Here is a 17,641-nt window from a genome sequence, read left to right as displayed (position 1 = left end):
TGTAAAGCACCGATACACGGGGTACAACTTTCCTGGGTTAAACCAGTACTGAGTACACCACTTTTCCAAGCACTACCCTTTAAATGCCGAGCGCCAGGCAAGGGAGCTACTTGTACCAATTTTTAACGTCTTTTGGTATGACGCGGCCTGAGGGATCGAACCCACGACCTCCCGCTCCGTAGGCGGACGCTTAACCACTAGGCCACGGAGACGGTGGGAGAAAAAGCATCTACCATAGCCGCTCGTGTAAGATAGGTTCATACCAAACCTCGTTTCCGCCAAACACCCTACGCTAGGGTCGGAATGAACCTATCATACACTCTCGGCCAGGGAAGATACTTACAATCTGGGGTGGCTCAGTCAAGTTGGAGTAAATTGTTAAATACTGGAACTGGACAAAGGAGATTCTTAAATACTACTTTTGCCTTTTAAAGCTCACATATTGACCCGTTTGACAACCTTTATATTTTTGTCTCAGAACCAGCTGATTTTGGCATCAGTGTTTTCAAGTATTAAAATCATATAAGATAACTCACAATAGAACAGATCTCAATTGTTTGGAAAGCGGCCAAAAATTTCATTTTTCTTAAAGCGTAAGTAACACTTTTAGCCATAAAACATCGATGTTCAGACATTAGACAAAATTTGGCTCATTCCAAGACAAAAAAAAATTAATATTGTCAAAACGGTCAATCTGTGAGAGTGCAGCTTTAACATTTTTTCACCTACTAAGCAAAAGTGGACTCTTGATGAAAATGTTTTCTTTCCTTTGCATGCAGCTGGAGAAATAGACAACGCCAAGGAAAAAAGAGTGATGAGTTTCTCCAGGATGAGTTAGTACAGGCCCTGCATAATGCCAGTTATGGGGAACTAGCCAACCAACTCCAGACATACAGTGTTACTGAGATGTTTCCAGCCAATAGTGAGTAGTTTAGCTGGTGGAGCCATTGTATTGTAACAGCCGCTATCCTGGTGACCACTGTCAGTGGCAGTAGGGTCATTGTTACTGTCTTGCAAAAACACTAATGGCTATATAAAAATTGTGAGATATGACAATAGAATATGAAGTATTCAAGAATAAAGACCATGAAACTGTGGTAACTTAAGACACATTTGTTGTTATCTAAATATATCACGCCTCCAACATAAATGATGCAACGCCATTGGTCCAGGACTGGTCACGTGGTGACCCCATATTTTTCCATATTGGGTCACCAAATTTATATGGTACCAAAACGGGGTCTATTTTCCAATTCCAATGAAAGTTCCAATGATTAAATGAAACATTTAAACAGGTTGTTGATGTGATATATATGTTACGGGGTTGAAAGGTGACCCAATATGGGATATACTGGGCACAGGAATTCATATTCGGGGTTTTCTCTCACCCGATATTGTTTCCTTTGCTGCGTTTATCCCATATCGGATTACCTACTAACCCAGTAACATGTAATATGTACGTACCCTGTCGTCCACCTGTTGTTATGCCCCCACAAAGTGGCGGCATATAGGGTTGCCCTTGTCCGTACGTACGTACGTACGTACGTCCCGAAGATTGTTTCCGATCTAATTCTTGAAAACCGTTTGTCCAATCCTCACCAAACTTTAAACACATGTTTGTGACCATAATATTTGATCAAGTTCGATAGTCATGGAAATCGCTTTAGTCATTTAGGAGTTACGGCCCTTTTTTGCCAAAAATTCCCGAAGATTGTTTCCGATCTAATTCTTGAAAACCGTTTGTCCAATCCTCACCAAACTTTAAACACATGTTTGTGACCATAATATCTTGATCAAGTTCGATAGTCATGGAAATCGCTTTAGTCATTTAGGAGTTACGGCCCTTTTTTGCCAAAAATACTTCAAAAATATATGTTTCCAATCTAATTCTTGAAAAGTATGTGTCCAATCCTCACCAAACTTTACATACATGATTGTGACCATAATATCTTGATCAAGTTCGATAGCCATGGAAATCGCTTTTGTCATTTAGGAGTTACGGCCCTTTATTTGCAAAAAAAGACTTGAAAAATACGTCCCGAAGATTGTTTCCGATCTAATTCTTGAAAACTGTTTGTCCAATCCTCACCAAACTTTTAACACATGTTTGTGACCATAATATCTTGATCAAGTTCGATAGCCATGGAAATCGCTTTAATCATTTAGGAGTTAGGGCCCTCAGATTATCCTGAATAATCATTATGGCTTATTTTCTGTGACAAAAAATCGAAGTGGGGGCATCCGTGTCCTATGGACACATTTCTAGTTTAATATATTATACAGTGAACTCTTAAAATTGTAGTTACACAATATTTCTATATTGCTTATATGTGTGTGTGTGTGTGTGTGTGTGTGTGTGTGTGTGTATGTGTGTGTGTGTGTGTGTATGTGTGTGTGTGTGTGTGTGTGTGTGTGTGTGTATGTGTGTGTGTGTGTGTGTATGTGTGTGTGTGTGTGTGTGTGTGTATGTGTGTGTGTGTGTGTGTATGTGTGTGTGTGTGTGTGTATGTGTGTGTGTGTGTGTGTGTGTGTGTGTGTATGTGTGTGTGTGTGTGTATGTATGTGTGTGTGTGTGTGTGTGTGTGTGTGTGTATGTGTGTGTGTGTGTGTGTGTGTGTGTGTGTGTGTGTGTGTGTGTGTGTGTGTATGTGTTAGTGTGACTATAATAGATTCTATATTAATCATTTTAAACATTTCCATTTCAGCAAATCAAGACAACAGTTGATGAACTCGCTTGACATACCTTAAAGTACTTCTGTCATTTTGGTGCACAAACAATGTCATTTTAATGTGCAAACAATTCCATTTTAGAGTGTGAACGATGTCATTTCTGTTAGTGATCAATGTCTTTTGATGCACAAGCAATTCTGTTTTAGTGGGTAAACGATGTTATTTTGGTGCACAGACAATTTCATTTTGGTGTGTGAACAATGTTATTTTTGAGGGTGAACTATGTCATTTTGATGTTAAACAGTGTTTTTGTGCATGAACAATGCCATTTTAGTGTGTAAACAATGCCATTTTGGTGCACAAATGATATGATTTTGTTGTGCAATGTCAATCACTCGTTCACATATTCACTAGTCTTGGAAACGTAACATCGATTGTGGTCCTAACGCCTGGATTTATGGTGCCTCACTAGGGCTTGATCTGACTGTACTGAAATCCACAATTGTGAAACCTGTGTTGTGATTATAGCATTATATTGTGAGGATGTTCTTGTTGGGCAAATCTGTGTTTTGTTTTGATAATTTACCATGTTGTGAAATCTCCATTTGTAAATATTGATTGTGACACTAGAACAGTGTCTTGTGGTGAAATCATATCAGAAGTAAATGTTGTTTCATAATGTTGTAGGGACAATTTATACGTTATAATGCTACCCTTGTTCATGTTAGTTTTCTTGACTTTGACACCTGTATTAGATGTATTCATGAGTAGCGAGGTTATGAAACACTATTAGTTCAGGTGAACTTCTTTTGTGGGAAGAGTCTACAAGGTATGTGTACAGTCTGTACCAGTTTAGAACAAGTTTAGAAAGATATGTTCCATAGAAGGAGGAACGTGAATTATGGGAGAATAAGTGAGTTTTAAATCAAATTTGAAAGAGAAATTTCACAAAGAAGTTTTAATTCAAGTAGAATTTTTACATGAGCTACACATGCAAGTACAAATACACACTGTGTTTCATGATCTCTCTATTACTTCACTTGTCCAGTGTAAAATAACTGTTTACAATGAAATATGTCAAAAAAATCCCACCTTGAAAGTTCATGATTTCATATTAATGATATTATAAGATCATGTTTGTATTCAATATTTTTCACTCTTGTACTATTTGATCATGACGTTCTTCATTCATGTGTAAATATGAACAATAATATGCTGTAACTGTTGCATTCTTGCTGTAATTAAGCAGTGTGACCTTGTCTGTCAAAGTTAGAAAGATATCATCAATTGTTTGTATCCATCATCATGTCGTGATGGACCTTGTTTTACATGTTGTGATGGACCTTGTTTTACAAGTTCTGGTCCTGCCATCTTGGTGCATGTTGCATGGAGGGTTTAAGCTCAAGAGTTATAGAAGGGTGCTGCATACTAACTCTTAGTTAGAATTCTTATGTCGTCATGACGATCACCGTTGGCATCCATCTGCCTTCATAGAAGTAAATGCTTGAGTCTCAAATACTTCTTTTGATTACCGGTAATACTTTCATACAAGATGTTAAAACCTAATGATATTTCAATTAAACACAATCACTAAGTAATGTTCAAGACCTTCAATGTGTGCCCTTTCCACACTTGGCACCTAGCTGTCCCCCTTCTGCAGCACCCTTTCCTAACAACTAGCTGAAACCATTGCATCCGTGCCTTATACAAGCAACATGAAATTGTTTTAGTACTGCCTTCTAGGTGCATTAAACATGGGAAGATCATATCAATCAAAATCAAGAATGTTTGGGGGTTTTGTTGCCTGGGTTTCCTTAGGAGGGATTTGCACCAAAGCAGTACACTTGTTGAAATCTCATCAAGGTACAAAATCGTTCCTAGGATTCTCATGAAATTGTTCACTGAGGCCTGCTTCAATTAATGATTTTAAGTCGTAACATCAATTATCTTAAATCTGTAAAACTACTATAAAAGGCTACACATTGATTGGTTTTATTTTCTCAACTAAGTGTTCATTTTGAATACTGTTCAACTCACACCAATATGTAGCAAAATAATGAAACAATGAAGCTGAGATCATTTCAATTCATGACTTAAGTCCTTGATCGAAGTGATGATCGAAGTGATCCCCAGGGTGCTGTTTCAATGAAGGACTTCAGTCGTTATGTCAATTATCTTAATTTTGTATAAACGTCACAAAGGGCAATACATGGAATTTTGTTATTTCCTCAACTCTGTGCTCCTTTTTAATGTTGACAAAAGTTTGATTCTCTCAAATATGTAGCAAATAAATGGAACCTAATGACTTTAAGATAATTTTAATCAAAAACTAAAATCTACTAAGATCTTTCTTGAAACAGTCCCCAGGATTATACACAAGAACTGCTCATTTCAAAGTTTGGCACCATTGAAAGTACATGTACATATCAATGCCTTAATAGAATGTGTATTGTTAATGTTCTTTTTTTACAAATAAACAAGCTGACATCAGTCTGTAAATGTACCAATGTTAGGAGATCAAGACTAGTGTTAACTGTAGTTTTTATGCATGGTTAAAGGGTCAGATTCTGTTAAAATAGTTGATCAGTTTACTGCAATCAATGAAATGTGTCTTTTGACCACAATTGTACAAAAATTGTTCTATTGTTTATTGTTAAATCAGTTATAACAAGAATGGTTTTAAACAAATTGTTACTTTAATGTATTAATATATATAATATGGTTAAACGTTAATACAGTTGTAGAATTTATTCTAATATTTTGTGAAACTGTTGTTATTAAAATATATTTTTTCAGAATTTCTAAGTGAGGTTGTGATACATTTACAGTGGCATTATACCAGTTTTGGAGTAAATGATTAGTGATGGTATTATTGTTCATAGGTTTGTTGGTTCAGTTTTATACATCACAATTGTGTACTTAATAGTCTCTATGGTTCTATAGAGGAGCAAAAAATATTAAAATTTTAAAGGGATCTCATTTATTCTGTAGCAACTTCAGGGCCAAATTTCTCTTCGTTTTTTAAGCAAAACAAGCTTTGGTCTTCTTTCTTTTTGCCAAAATACTAAAACTGGTTTTCTTCTTTTTGTTAAATAAATATTATCATGATAAATGTGATAATTACAAATATAATTTCTAAAAAAAGTCTTAAAAGTCTTTAATAAGCTTCATCCTGTTTTACAGGACTTAAACTTATTCCAGACATTAGGCCCTGTAATCCATGGTGAATCCTTCTTAATTTGTAACCAAATAAGCTGATATACGGTAAACATAATTATATGTTTAAGCTCATGGGGATTCCAGAAGTAAACAGAATAAGACTTTGGGTTCATTCGATTGCTTTTTTGTTTTCTTCTTTTGCTGCCGTAAAATTTAACATTTAAACCTAACGTTAAACATGGAATCAATTTCTTATGGCCTAATATTATTAGCGTGGTAAGAGCTTCAGATAATCCTTTAGTTTATTAAAATACGTCATAGTATATATTGAGCAACCCCATAAATAAAACAGTAGTGGATAACCGTGTCTACGTTTCGTTATTTATGTTTCAAGATTTGCCATGTATGCTCAATATTTGATTGCTCATAGTTGCATAATATTTTTCCATTATATCACAGTTTTAGCTGTGTGAATAATGAAAATGTAAAAAGGAATATATTTATATCGAATATATCAAAATAAAAATTTCAAAATGGCAATTCTTTTCAAAATCATATTTTCAAGTTTATAAAGATATAAAAACTTAATGTTGATATATAATCATACATTATATTTTGTACTTTGCAAAAATGGCTAAGGATTGCTGGTTCTATATAAGTTTTGGAGGAGAGGGGGGTTAGTATGCAGTTTTAACAATTATACAATACAAATACAATTCAAATCCTGCAACACATACACAAAGAAACAGTTTTAGGTGTCCAACAAAACATTCAAATTTTGAATCTTGGTACATGTATCCAATAAAATATTGAATTTGGGCCGAACCTTTTCATATTTAATTCTAGACAAAACTTGCCAAAGATTACTCATCCATGATAATATCATACAATTTGTTCACCCTGACTCCTTATTGAAATTAATAACTGACTGAAGTGTAACTGACATTAATGGAAGGCGTAAACAATCAACTTATAAATGAATTGGCCCATTGTTTTGAATATGATTCTTAGCCAATTTTTGAACTTCATTATCATGGCATTACTTTACAGCTGATTATGTTTGTGTATAGTTTTAATGATGCTTACTGTAGTTACATAAATTTCTATTTCATTTACATTATGATTATCACTTAATACTGAAACTATTTGTTAACTGTATAGGAGATAAAAGTTATAGAAAATAAATATATAAAAAGCCTAAAGGTTTATTTAAATACTGTTTGTTTGTAGTTTATTTTAATCCCTTAGTTTGATATTTGAGGGATTATATAACATGAAATAGAGCTTATTGAAGTATTATACATGTTTGTTTGTTTACAAGCTTTTTTCAATTGATATATGTTTTCATTTGCAGTTAGCATTGTTTTATTAAATGAACTCGGGAATTGGTTTCATCCCAAAAAAAAAAGTATGTTTACAGATCATCTAGCCCCAATTTTTCAAAACTGAAAGTTTCCCTATGATTTGTGTAATATTTAACTTTTTGGGGATATTTAAGACTTCGAATATAAATTATGTTTATGATAATCACAATAACAATTTTTCATTTATCGAAATCAAATTAAAGTATGTATTTTGGCTACTTAGTGAAATAAGCTTCTTAAGCCTGTTAAGCTTAAGATGTTTCGAGGAATTGGGGCCAGTTGTCTATGAAGTTATTTAAACATTGTTAAGATGTATGTAAAAACCTATTTTGAATATGAAAAATAAAATAGTTAATTAACATGAAAGTGTTTTACCCTAGTGTAGGATATAAATGCTTTATTACGGATTATATTGAAATGGTGTGTAAGCTTATTTATACTTGCACTTCGGCCTTGCCCATTCGGCAAGTGCTCTGATAAGATTGTTGGTCATTTTATGGGGTTTGTTTTGGAGCATAGTGCACAGACAAAATGTAACACTTGTTAGAGCTACCCTGGTTCTTTAATGTGCACTGGTGTATAGCACGGTCACAAGAGACGCCCATTTAACATTCGTTCTGGCAGATGATTAGTATTTGTTGAGTTGTGTGGCAGGGAATAGAACTTGCGACCCCTGGATTGTCAGTCAAGTGTGTTACCACTAGATCATGGATCTGTCGCAAGGGGCTCAGTATTCAATAACCACCTTATATTAGATTCCATTAGTGTTTAAATTGGAGTATAAAATAACCTGCAAATAGACTGGATGGAATCACCAGGTGTGTCTAAGGACAAGGGTAAGAATGATATTTAATGCAAAAGGGACAAATTCATGACAGTTTATGCATGTTGACATGAACATACATTGAAGTTTTCAAATGAGTGTATAAACAGCAAAACTGTTCTGCCTACCAAGTTTGAGTTATCTGCATTCATTGATTTGGAACATATCTTCACCTCAAGGTCACCTCATGCTTGACCTTCAGATCATAAAAAACAGTTCATCTGCTGAACCTTACCAACCTGCCGACCAAGTTTGAGGTTCCTCAACCATAGCCATCTTCAGTTAGTATCTTAGTGTCTTAAGAGAAACTGTTCCCAATACTATTCACAGTTATTCATTCAGCTGTAGAAGATAACTTGCAGCAGGGCATGAACTTGGTAAAATTCTAACTCGACCAAGCTTTCTACAGTTGTTGCAGACACAACGTTCATGTTTCTGTATCCTGAACCATTTCAGGCATAGACTCGTTGTAAATGAATTGCGGCAAGCAACAGAATGAAAACTGCAACAACTTACAAGGGACACGTATTGTGTACCAAATTAGTGCTGCAAACTAGAGAAAAGTATTTCAGGATTAGTCATTGACACATTTAAATTATTTTAACATGTAATTAAATATAAATAAAACCATTTAACAAGTGCCATGGACGGCAGTACTAATCAGGAATTGCGATTTGTTTTAAGTAGCATCTGGGAATAGGATTTGTTATTTGTCCCATGTAGCATGTATTTAATTGCTTACAATTTAAAATAGTTGTATGTAACCTTATTATATACCTGTCTAAAGTAAACAAACAATCATGAACAATCAAACGTATAAATCGGACATAGCCGAGGTTATTCGGTGTACGGACTTTGCGGCAATTAAACACAAGAATCAGAGAAGAAAGGACCAGGACAGAACACCTTATATTAATCACCCAATCGGTGAGTTTATCATGTTTTCGGTAAAAGTTGATATATATTCGGATGCCCATATTCGGATGTCATAAAAATGTCGCAACCAAATATTACAATGTAGGTAACAATGTAGCTTGACTTAAATAATAATTATTAGCATATTTTTAGTACAAATAAAATATTTGTCAAGAAGACTATTTAACAAGCCCTTGAGGCCTATAGTGGTAATGTTTTATTTTCTCGATATATTGTGGAAAGTTGATTGACCTTGTGGACTGCCTTTCAGGTTAAAGGCTCATAGGTGCCATTTTGATATAATCGATTGTAAAAAATATCTAAAACACACATCAATGTGATAAGTTATAACATAAGATTACATTTATAAAAAAAGCAATTTAGAAACGATGAATAATCAATTAACATATTTTTATATTATGGTGCGGAGTGAAACAGGATCCAATGGGTTTCATCTTGAACGGTTAAACCTTCTTCCAAATAACATGTGAAATCCACCGGGAAAGTGTAAAAACTCGATGATTTTGTTTATTGTACACATCAAGTAATATGCTTAAGAAAATTCATTGAAATTGGTAAAAAAAATACCGTTATAGCACAGATGACCTATAACCTAGTCTAAAATAATAGACATGTTATACAGGATTCTTCCAATATTTGCCATATCAAAAATCTAAAAAAAATCCGTCAACGTACAATTATTTGGACTAACATATATAACCCTGGTTTATTGGTCCGTGGTTATAGCAATAATTCGAAAAATAATTGGAAATCAAAGTGATATCCAACTTTGAAGTAGTCATTTATTTTTAACAAATATTTTATTATTGAACATATATACATGTATAGGAATTTGCTTCATAAATGGTTTATACATGTATTTCAAATTGTATTGAAAGTGCTAAAAAATGAAGAAGTGATAGAAATAGTTTGAAAAATGATCAGAAATTGATGAGAAATCTATATTTTTTATTTTTTTTATGTCAAATCCATAATGTTCTGTTGTAATAACGTCATGTGTCACGATGTGTGTGACATCATCATTGTCTTACATGTAAACTATTAAGTTTCTTACATTATTTGAGAGATTATACAGTCATGAATCTTTCTATATACTTCTCCCTGAAATGTAATTTGAAATATTTTGAAAAAATAATAAACCAAATATATGTCTGAGGGTCCCAAATGTTTTGTGAATGAATAAATTCATTTCATATATGCAGTGTTATCACGGAACTATAAACCATCCGTGGTGTTATGAATGGAGTTTGTTTACTTGATGTTGAACTTGAAAGAAATCATTTCAGCTCTTGGTTCAAAAACTTAATATAACACCCATCATCTTAAATGATTTGATAGTTTCTACTGGCATTCAATGTAAACAAGACTTTGTAAAAGGTTTATTTTGTTATCTGGCATAACCCATTACCTCTGTACCATGGTAGACAGATACATTCATAGGGTTTTATGAAACATGTTTATATACATAATTTATAATTGTGGTGGAAATGTTCAATTTTTGATGTTGATCTTTATTGCAGCAAGTTGTTAACATTCAAGTGTACCGGGGTATGTGTTCAGAAATTCAATAAGAATTGTTAAAAAGGCCTAATGCAACCACTATTTTTTTCTTTATTTATTAATATAAACAAAAACATTGTCAAAACAGTAAGTTGGGCTTTATGTATCTGAATAATGGGAAACAAGTAAGATCTAGGATAAATAATAATCAATAATTCAAGTATTCAGATATCTGTCTAGATTTATCTATCTATCAGATAATCTATCAGCCAAAGAGTGCCAAAAAATGACCATACATCTCACGATACACAAATCTTGATGCACTCGAAGATAAAGAGAACAATTTGAAGAAAACAATGAGCACATGCAGATAAGCTCTAATCATCAAAAAAAAGGACCTACATGTAGACAGATGTCTAAGGACTCCACAAGAAGTATAGAAAATGTTGAACAATTCAGAAAAGCAAATGAAAAGTGCTTGACACATTCAATCCTGAGTGCTAATTTTAAGGACATCTCATAAACATTGGGCATGAGTTAAGAGCTTGTACCATCAACAATCCTTTGAAGAATGAAGACACATTTCTTCAGAGTAACAATAAAGCCAAAATGTATGTCAGCTTTCACTAAAGGAGACATGAACAACCTTTGTTAAATCTGCAACATGCAAGATTCTATAACAACATAATGAAACACTTTGACAATTAAAACGTTCTGACACACAACCAGCATTGTTTTTTTAAAGAGGTGCTCATGTGGGTATAAGTTACTTTATACCCTAAACAGGATTGCGATAATGAAAATTAAAAGAGTTATAGCAAGCCAGTGTAATCGTTTGCCAAGGCGAAGGTGCCTCTTGTACAACCTCTACATATTATTAAGGAAAAATGGTACTTTGGTCTCTCAAATGGACACCTGAGTAAGTACACTGGTTTCTTACCAGGATACCGTCTCAGTTTTCTGAAACGTCACCTTTTTGTCACTTTGAAGCTAAAAGAAATATGTACCGGTATTCACTAAAACTATTGTGTTTCAGGTGTGGCCAACATTTTGACACATGAGGCAGGGGTGACAGATCTTCAGGTGATCCAGGTAAAGTAGCATGTTTTACTCTGGTCTACAGGTGATCCAGGTAATTTAGCATGTTTTACTTGGGTTTTCAGGTGATCCAGGTAAAGTAGCATGTTTTACTCTGGTCTACAGGTGATCCAGGTAATTTAGCATGTTTTACTTGGGTTTTCAGGTGATCCAGGTAAAGTAGCATGTTTTACTCTGGTCTTCAGGTGATCCAGGTAATTAAGCATGTTTTACTTGGGTCTTCAGGTGATCCAGGTAATTTAGCATGTTTTACTTGGGTCTTCAGGTGATCCAGGTAATTTAGCATGTTTTACTTGGGTTTTCAGGTGATCCAGGTAATTTAGCACATTTTACTTGGGTTTTCAGGTAATCCAGGTAAAGTAGCATGTTTTACTCTGATCTACAGGTGATCCACTTTAAGTAGCATGTTTTACTTTGGTCTACAGGTGATCCAGGTAAAGTATCATGTTTTACTCGGTCTGCAGGTGATCCAGGTAATTTAGCATGTTTTACTTGGGTCTTCAGGTGATCCAGGTAAAGCAGCATGTTTTACTTGGGTCTTCAGGTGATCCAGGTAAAGCAGCATGTTTTACTTGGGGCTTCAGGTGATCCAGGTAAAGCAGCATGTTTTACTCGGGTCTTCAGGTGATCCAGGTAAAGAAGCATGTTTTACTCGGGTCTTCAGGTGATCCAGGTAAAGCAGCATGTTTTACTCGGGTCTTCAGGTGATCCAGGTAAAGAAGCATGTTTTACTCGGGTCTTCAGGTGATCCAGGTAAAGTAGCATGTTTTACTCGGGTCTTCAGGTGATCCAGGTAAAGTAGCATGTTTTACTCGGGTTTACATGTGATCAAGGTAAAGAAGCATGTTTTACTTGGGTCTTCAGGTGATCCAGGTAAAGCAGCATGTTTTACTCGGGTCTTCAGGTGATCCAGGTAAAGCAGCATGTTTTACTCGGGTCTTCAGGTGATCAAGGTAAAGTAGTATGTTTTACTTGGGTCTTCAGGTGATCCAGGTAAAGCAGCATGTTTTACTCGGGTCTTCAGGTGATCCAGGTAAAGTAGCATGTTTTACTCGGGTTTTCAGGTCTGGTCATGCTGAACTTTCATTCACAATAATGAAAGACACAATTAGCTTGTTTTGAGCTACAAAACTTGAGGTCAAACAGACACTTAAAGAGAGATACACAACAATACAAGGAAGACATAAACACAATATAATGATACAAGGAAGACATTTACACAACACCATAATACAAGGAAGAAATATACACAACGCCACATTTCAAGAAGACATATACACAACACCATAATACAAGAAAGACATATGAACAATATAATGATACAAGGAAGACATTTACACAACACCATGATACAAGGAAGAAATATACACAACGCCACAATTCAAGAAGACATAATTTTTTATACACAACACCATAATACAAGGAAGACATATAAACAATATAATGATACAAGGAAGACATTAACACAACACCATAATACAAGGAAGAAATATACACAACGCCACAATTCAAGAAGACATATACACAACACCATAATACAAGAAAGACATATGAACAATATAATGATACAAGGAAGACATTTACACAACACCATAATACAAGGAAGAAATATACACAACGCCACAATTCAAGAAGACATATACACAACACCATAATACAAGAAAGACATATAAACAACCCCATAGTACAAAACAGACATATACACAACACCATAATACAAGGAAGAAATATACACAACGCCACAATTCAAGAAGACATGTACACAACACCATATACAAGGAAGACATATAAACAACCCCATAATACAAAACAGACATATACACAACACCATAATACAGGGAAAACATATACACAATGCCACAATTCAAGAAGACATGTACACAACCCCGTAATACAAACAGACATATACACAAAATCATAATACTAGGAAGCCATATATACATTCATAAAATAAAATAACATTATTTTGACTACTGGGGGTACACTTTGTAAATGTATTTTGTGATATCATGTTTTATATTTGTGTTCCATTGTATATCCATATATGATACATCAAATTGTCATATATAAACTGTGGCAGACTCTCCAAGGTGTTTATAACATTGGGTTTAAAACCTTGATTTTTTTAGATATTTCTATTTTGTAGTGATACATGAAAATGTTGCATTTACTTCATTGGGTGCCAGTAAAGTGTCTTCTTCTTTCATGTTATTTCTGTAGGCGGCGCTTCTACATGATACCGTGGAGGACACACAGACAACATTCGAGGAAATAGATCAACACTTTGGTCCCGAGGTTTGTGGTATGTTCTTGGGAGTTATATTTTTTTGGCTATACATTTACACTGAATGTTCAATACTGATTTTAAAATAATAGACTATGGATTACCTTCGGTCAGCTACATAGGACTTTAAGGTATACATTTTCAAGGTCCCAAATCAATTTTTAAAATTGACAATCAGTGTAAAACTATATGATGCATATAACACTGCCAATATTTGTTGATAATGATTCAGATGTCTTTATGTAATCTGAATGAGCTGCCTTGTGTGTTTTTTTGGTTTGCTCATCTTTTGATATTTGTGTTGCTGAAAGCAAAAAATAATAATTGGAGAAGGTGTTGCGCTGTGTTTGTGCCTATATAACTGTCACATAATAAACAAACTACTGTGACATACTAGCAAGCAACAACACTTAAGTGTAGTTTTAACCAATTTTATTATTTTCAGGCATTGTAAAAGAGGTCACAGATGAAAAGGGGTTGACCAAAATGGCACGCAAAGAAGCTCAAATTAAGCATGCACCGGGCGCTAGTCCTAAGGCAAAACTGGTCAAACTTGCTGACAAACTGTACAACTTGCGAGATCTAAACAGGCAGACTCCAGTAGGCTGGAGTGAAGAGCGTGTCCAGGAATATTTTGTGTGGGCAGCAAAGGTTGTTGAAGGGTTACGAGGAACAAATGCAAGAATGGAACATGATCTAGATGAACTATTCAGAGCTAGAAATATTCAACAATAGATGTATGACTGTGATCTTCTACTGTGATAAACATTTTACTGTAGCTAGATTTTGATTTTTAAGAGAATCTGGCCCGAATTTCTCGTAATTCATATATCTAACAGGCTTAAGCATCTTATTTCACATAACTTAATTGCTTACTTAAACTTGATTTCACGAATATAAAAAAGTCTTTCATGATTATCATGAAGATAATTTCCTTGAAAAGTTTTTCAATACAAATATAACACAAACTTTTCCCAAACAAAGATAGTAGGCTTAGCTTGATCTGTTATAAGGGACTTTAATTATTTCAAGAAATTGGAGCCAGGCTTTCCAGCATTATTATCTTTACTTTTTTCTAAAAGAACTATCATGTACATGGTACAAATACCATACCTCTTGTGTCAGTATATAACAATTGAGTATAACTTGGATTCCAGTGATGTAAAAGAACAGTAAATATATGTAAAGAAACTCAAAATTTAGATTTTAACTGATTGTAATAATACTCATTTTCTGTAATTTGCGTTGTATTAAACGTACGATTGTATTACATGTATTTATATAATCAAGTTTTTACAATGTTGTGGCTTTATGTGGTATTAACTGTCAGTTGGTTTAGATTGGTCCCAGGTATTAAGTTGTTTCAATGGTGTGTGTGTGTTAAGAACTTTGTTTACATTTGATGATAATTTGTATTAAACAATGTCTTTCTGTTACATTAAACTAACACATTCATCAAGAAGTATTTACTATTTAGTGTTGAAAGCATTGAAACGGGTTTATGTTACACTGGTTGTAACTGTACATGCACATGTATAACTATTACTGTTTTTATTAATTATATGCCTTTTACTGGACTTAGTATAGTTTTATCTGCAGAGTAAGTGAGGATTGGCGGGTGTTTAGTGTCCATAATGTTGGAACATAGAATGTGTATTGGCATAATAACTTGAACAAATGGATAGCTGCCATATTGCTCTAGTTTGAGAGTTATCATCCTTTTATTATAAAAATTACCTAAAATTGGTCTTGTCCACTCAATAACTTAAGAAGCCTTTGTCCAACAACCACCCTATTGATCAGAATGTGTTTTGGCGTAATATCTTGGACAAGTTTGATAACCACCTGTATTGCTTAAGTCACTCGAGAGTTATGACCCTTAAATAACTAAAATTACTTAAATGGGTCTTGTCCACTCAAGAACTTTAAAAGCCTTTTTCCAATCACCACCAAATTTTGTCTGAATGTGTATTGGAATAATATCTTGGACAAGTTTGATAATCAGTCATTTCATTTTAGTCTGTCGAGAGTTATCTCAAGTTTAATTATAGAAATTTTCAAATCTGTCTTGTCCAATCAATCTCTGTAGAAATCTGTCCAGTCATTACCAAAATTGGTCTGAATGTGTATGGGCATTATATCTCGGACAAGCTTGATAACCAGCCATATCATTCTATACACTCGAGAGTAATCACCCTTAATGAAATTACCTTAAATCAGGCTTGTTTGATCAATAACTTTAGAAGCCGTTTTCCCATCATTACCAAATTTGGTCAGTATGTGTATGGGCAGAATATCTAGGTCAGGTTCAATAACAAGCCATGTTGCCTTGGTCACTCCAGAATTATGACCATTGAAATGGTAAAAACTGTCTTTGAAATGGTAAAAACTGTCTTTACAGAGTCTGCTCTCTTTTGGCTTAATGTTCTTCCACTTACCACCATTGGTGTCCTAAAAATAGGTTGGGAGTTTTGTGGAAGGTGGTGCTCTTGTTTTTATTATTATATATAATTATTATTATTGTAACCATTTATGATTGATTTTAAGTAGAACTACAAGGGTTTATTAGCTAGCTGCATTCTCTTCCAACATTACCATGCTTGATGAACATGCCTATGCTTATTTGAAAGCGTACTCTATTTCCAGTGAGATATTGTGTTATAATGCGCCAGTTTAATAAAATAGTATTATGGGTTCACCTATGGCAGGTGCATGGGTGAGAAGTTTGTAACCATTACCAAACTATGAAATTTTATTTATGATCAGAATATCGTATTTGGTGCTAAAAACCCACAATATTGATCATTTGGGTGTAATGTTTCAAATATGTCAGTAAATAAGCATGGAGCATTTTTTTATCTGTCCAAATTGTAAGAAAAGAAACCAAGAAATTATTTATCCAATATTTGAAGAAATGATCTTTTACTGGTTTTCGTATATGTAAATTACGTGACGGTCTATCAATATTCATTTTTCAAACTTCTGTTTACTTGGATTTTTCATGTTGCCAACGATATTTTGTTTGTGTTGTCAATGTCACTGCAATATTTTTAAGTTTCGAATTTTATGTCTGATTTCCAATCTCTTATTGTTAGTAGTAGCGTTATTATTGTAATCTACCAAAACCGCTTATCATGCATATGTCTGAGATGTTTTAAAGGGTATAACTATTGAGCTCTACTGTAGTTTTAAATACTTCATTTTGATGGCATCTGCAATTTGTTATACTGTAATACAAGCTAATATGTGTTAGTAGTTTTTTCATATATCACAGTCATCTGGCTTGTGTGTGTGTTTGTGTGTTTGATACGATTTCATTTATTAATTGTACTTTTTATGATCCAGTTGGAATGATATTCAAATCTTTCTATATTTCAACAAGTTACTTACCGAGTAACTTACTTTGAGTTTATTTAATATAAAGGATATAAAAATATAATAAATATATATATATAAGGTATTCATAATTAAAAATAAATAGTAGACAATCGGGTCCCTTAGTATGTAAAATACATGTTTATTATTTTTTTGGTGGTTGCCATTAAAAGATATGCTGTTAAACCAAATAAAGGTTATTGTTGTTGTTGTTGTTTAATGTCAGGGATGGATATGAATATCCTGATAATGAAGATAAAACATTGTAGACACATTGGTCCTGTAGTTCAAATCATCAAATCTTTGGTGCTCTAGAACTTTAATGTGTACATTTGTGATCTGCAATATTTCTAATAAGGTTCAAGACAGTTGTTTCAGCTGTACCTTTTTTATTTCAATGTCTGAGCTTATTATCTACTATTTCACCAATTA

The 17,641-nt window shown here is 33.9% G+C and overlaps 2 protein-coding genes across 7 annotated transcripts in view; both read left to right on the top strand.

Annotated features, from left to right (window-relative positions):
- LOC128246658 (tumor necrosis factor receptor superfamily member 5-like) overlaps positions 1-7,560 on the top strand; it is a 39,373-nt gene extending 31,813 nt beyond the window's left edge. For all 6 annotated transcript variants that reach the window (XM_052964964.1, XM_052964965.1, XM_052964966.1 and 3 more), the window contains 2 exons: positions 780-922; positions 2,706-7,560. In XM_052964964.1, the coding sequence (XP_052820924.1) occupies positions 780-922; positions 2,706-2,725 (163 nt within the window). In that variant the 3' untranslated portion in view covers positions 2,726-7,560. The remainder of the gene's footprint in view (positions 1-779; positions 923-2,705) is intronic.
- Positions 7,561-8,798: 1,238 nt separating this feature from the next.
- On the top strand, positions 8,799-17,416 carry LOC128245476 (guanosine-3',5'-bis(diphosphate) 3'-pyrophosphohydrolase MESH1-like). The gene is made up of 4 exons (XM_052963658.1): positions 8,799-8,943; positions 11,489-11,544; positions 13,771-13,852; positions 14,280-17,416. The coding sequence occupies exons 1-4, from the start codon at positions 8,817-8,819 to the stop codon at positions 14,567-14,569; spliced, it is 555 nt and encodes a 184-aa protein (XP_052819618.1). The 5' UTR covers positions 8,799-8,816; the 3' UTR covers positions 14,570-17,416.
- The last annotated feature ends 225 nt before the right edge of the window (positions 17,417-17,641 follow it).

This window comes from Mya arenaria, chromosome 9 (assembly GCF_026914265.1).
Source record: "Mya arenaria isolate MELC-2E11 chromosome 9, ASM2691426v1".
NCBI classification, from domain to species: Eukaryota; Metazoa; Mollusca; class Bivalvia; order Myida; family Myidae; genus Mya; species Mya arenaria.
Note: the sequence above shows the minus strand (reverse complement) of the source record. Positions and strands in the feature narration are given on the sequence as shown.

Coding starts and splice junctions, on each gene's coding strand:
- LOC128245476 (XM_052963658.1), top strand. CDS start 8,817: ATGAACAATCAAACGTATAAATCGGACATAGCCGAGGTTATTCGGTGT. Junction 8,944..11,488: donor TTATATTAATCACCCAATCG/GTGAGTTTATCA, acceptor ATTGTGTTTCAG/GTGTGGCCAACATTTTGACA. Junction 13,853..14,279: donor CTTTGGTCCCGAGGTTTGTG/GTATGTTCTTGG, acceptor TATTATTTTCAG/GCATTGTAAAAGAGGTCACA.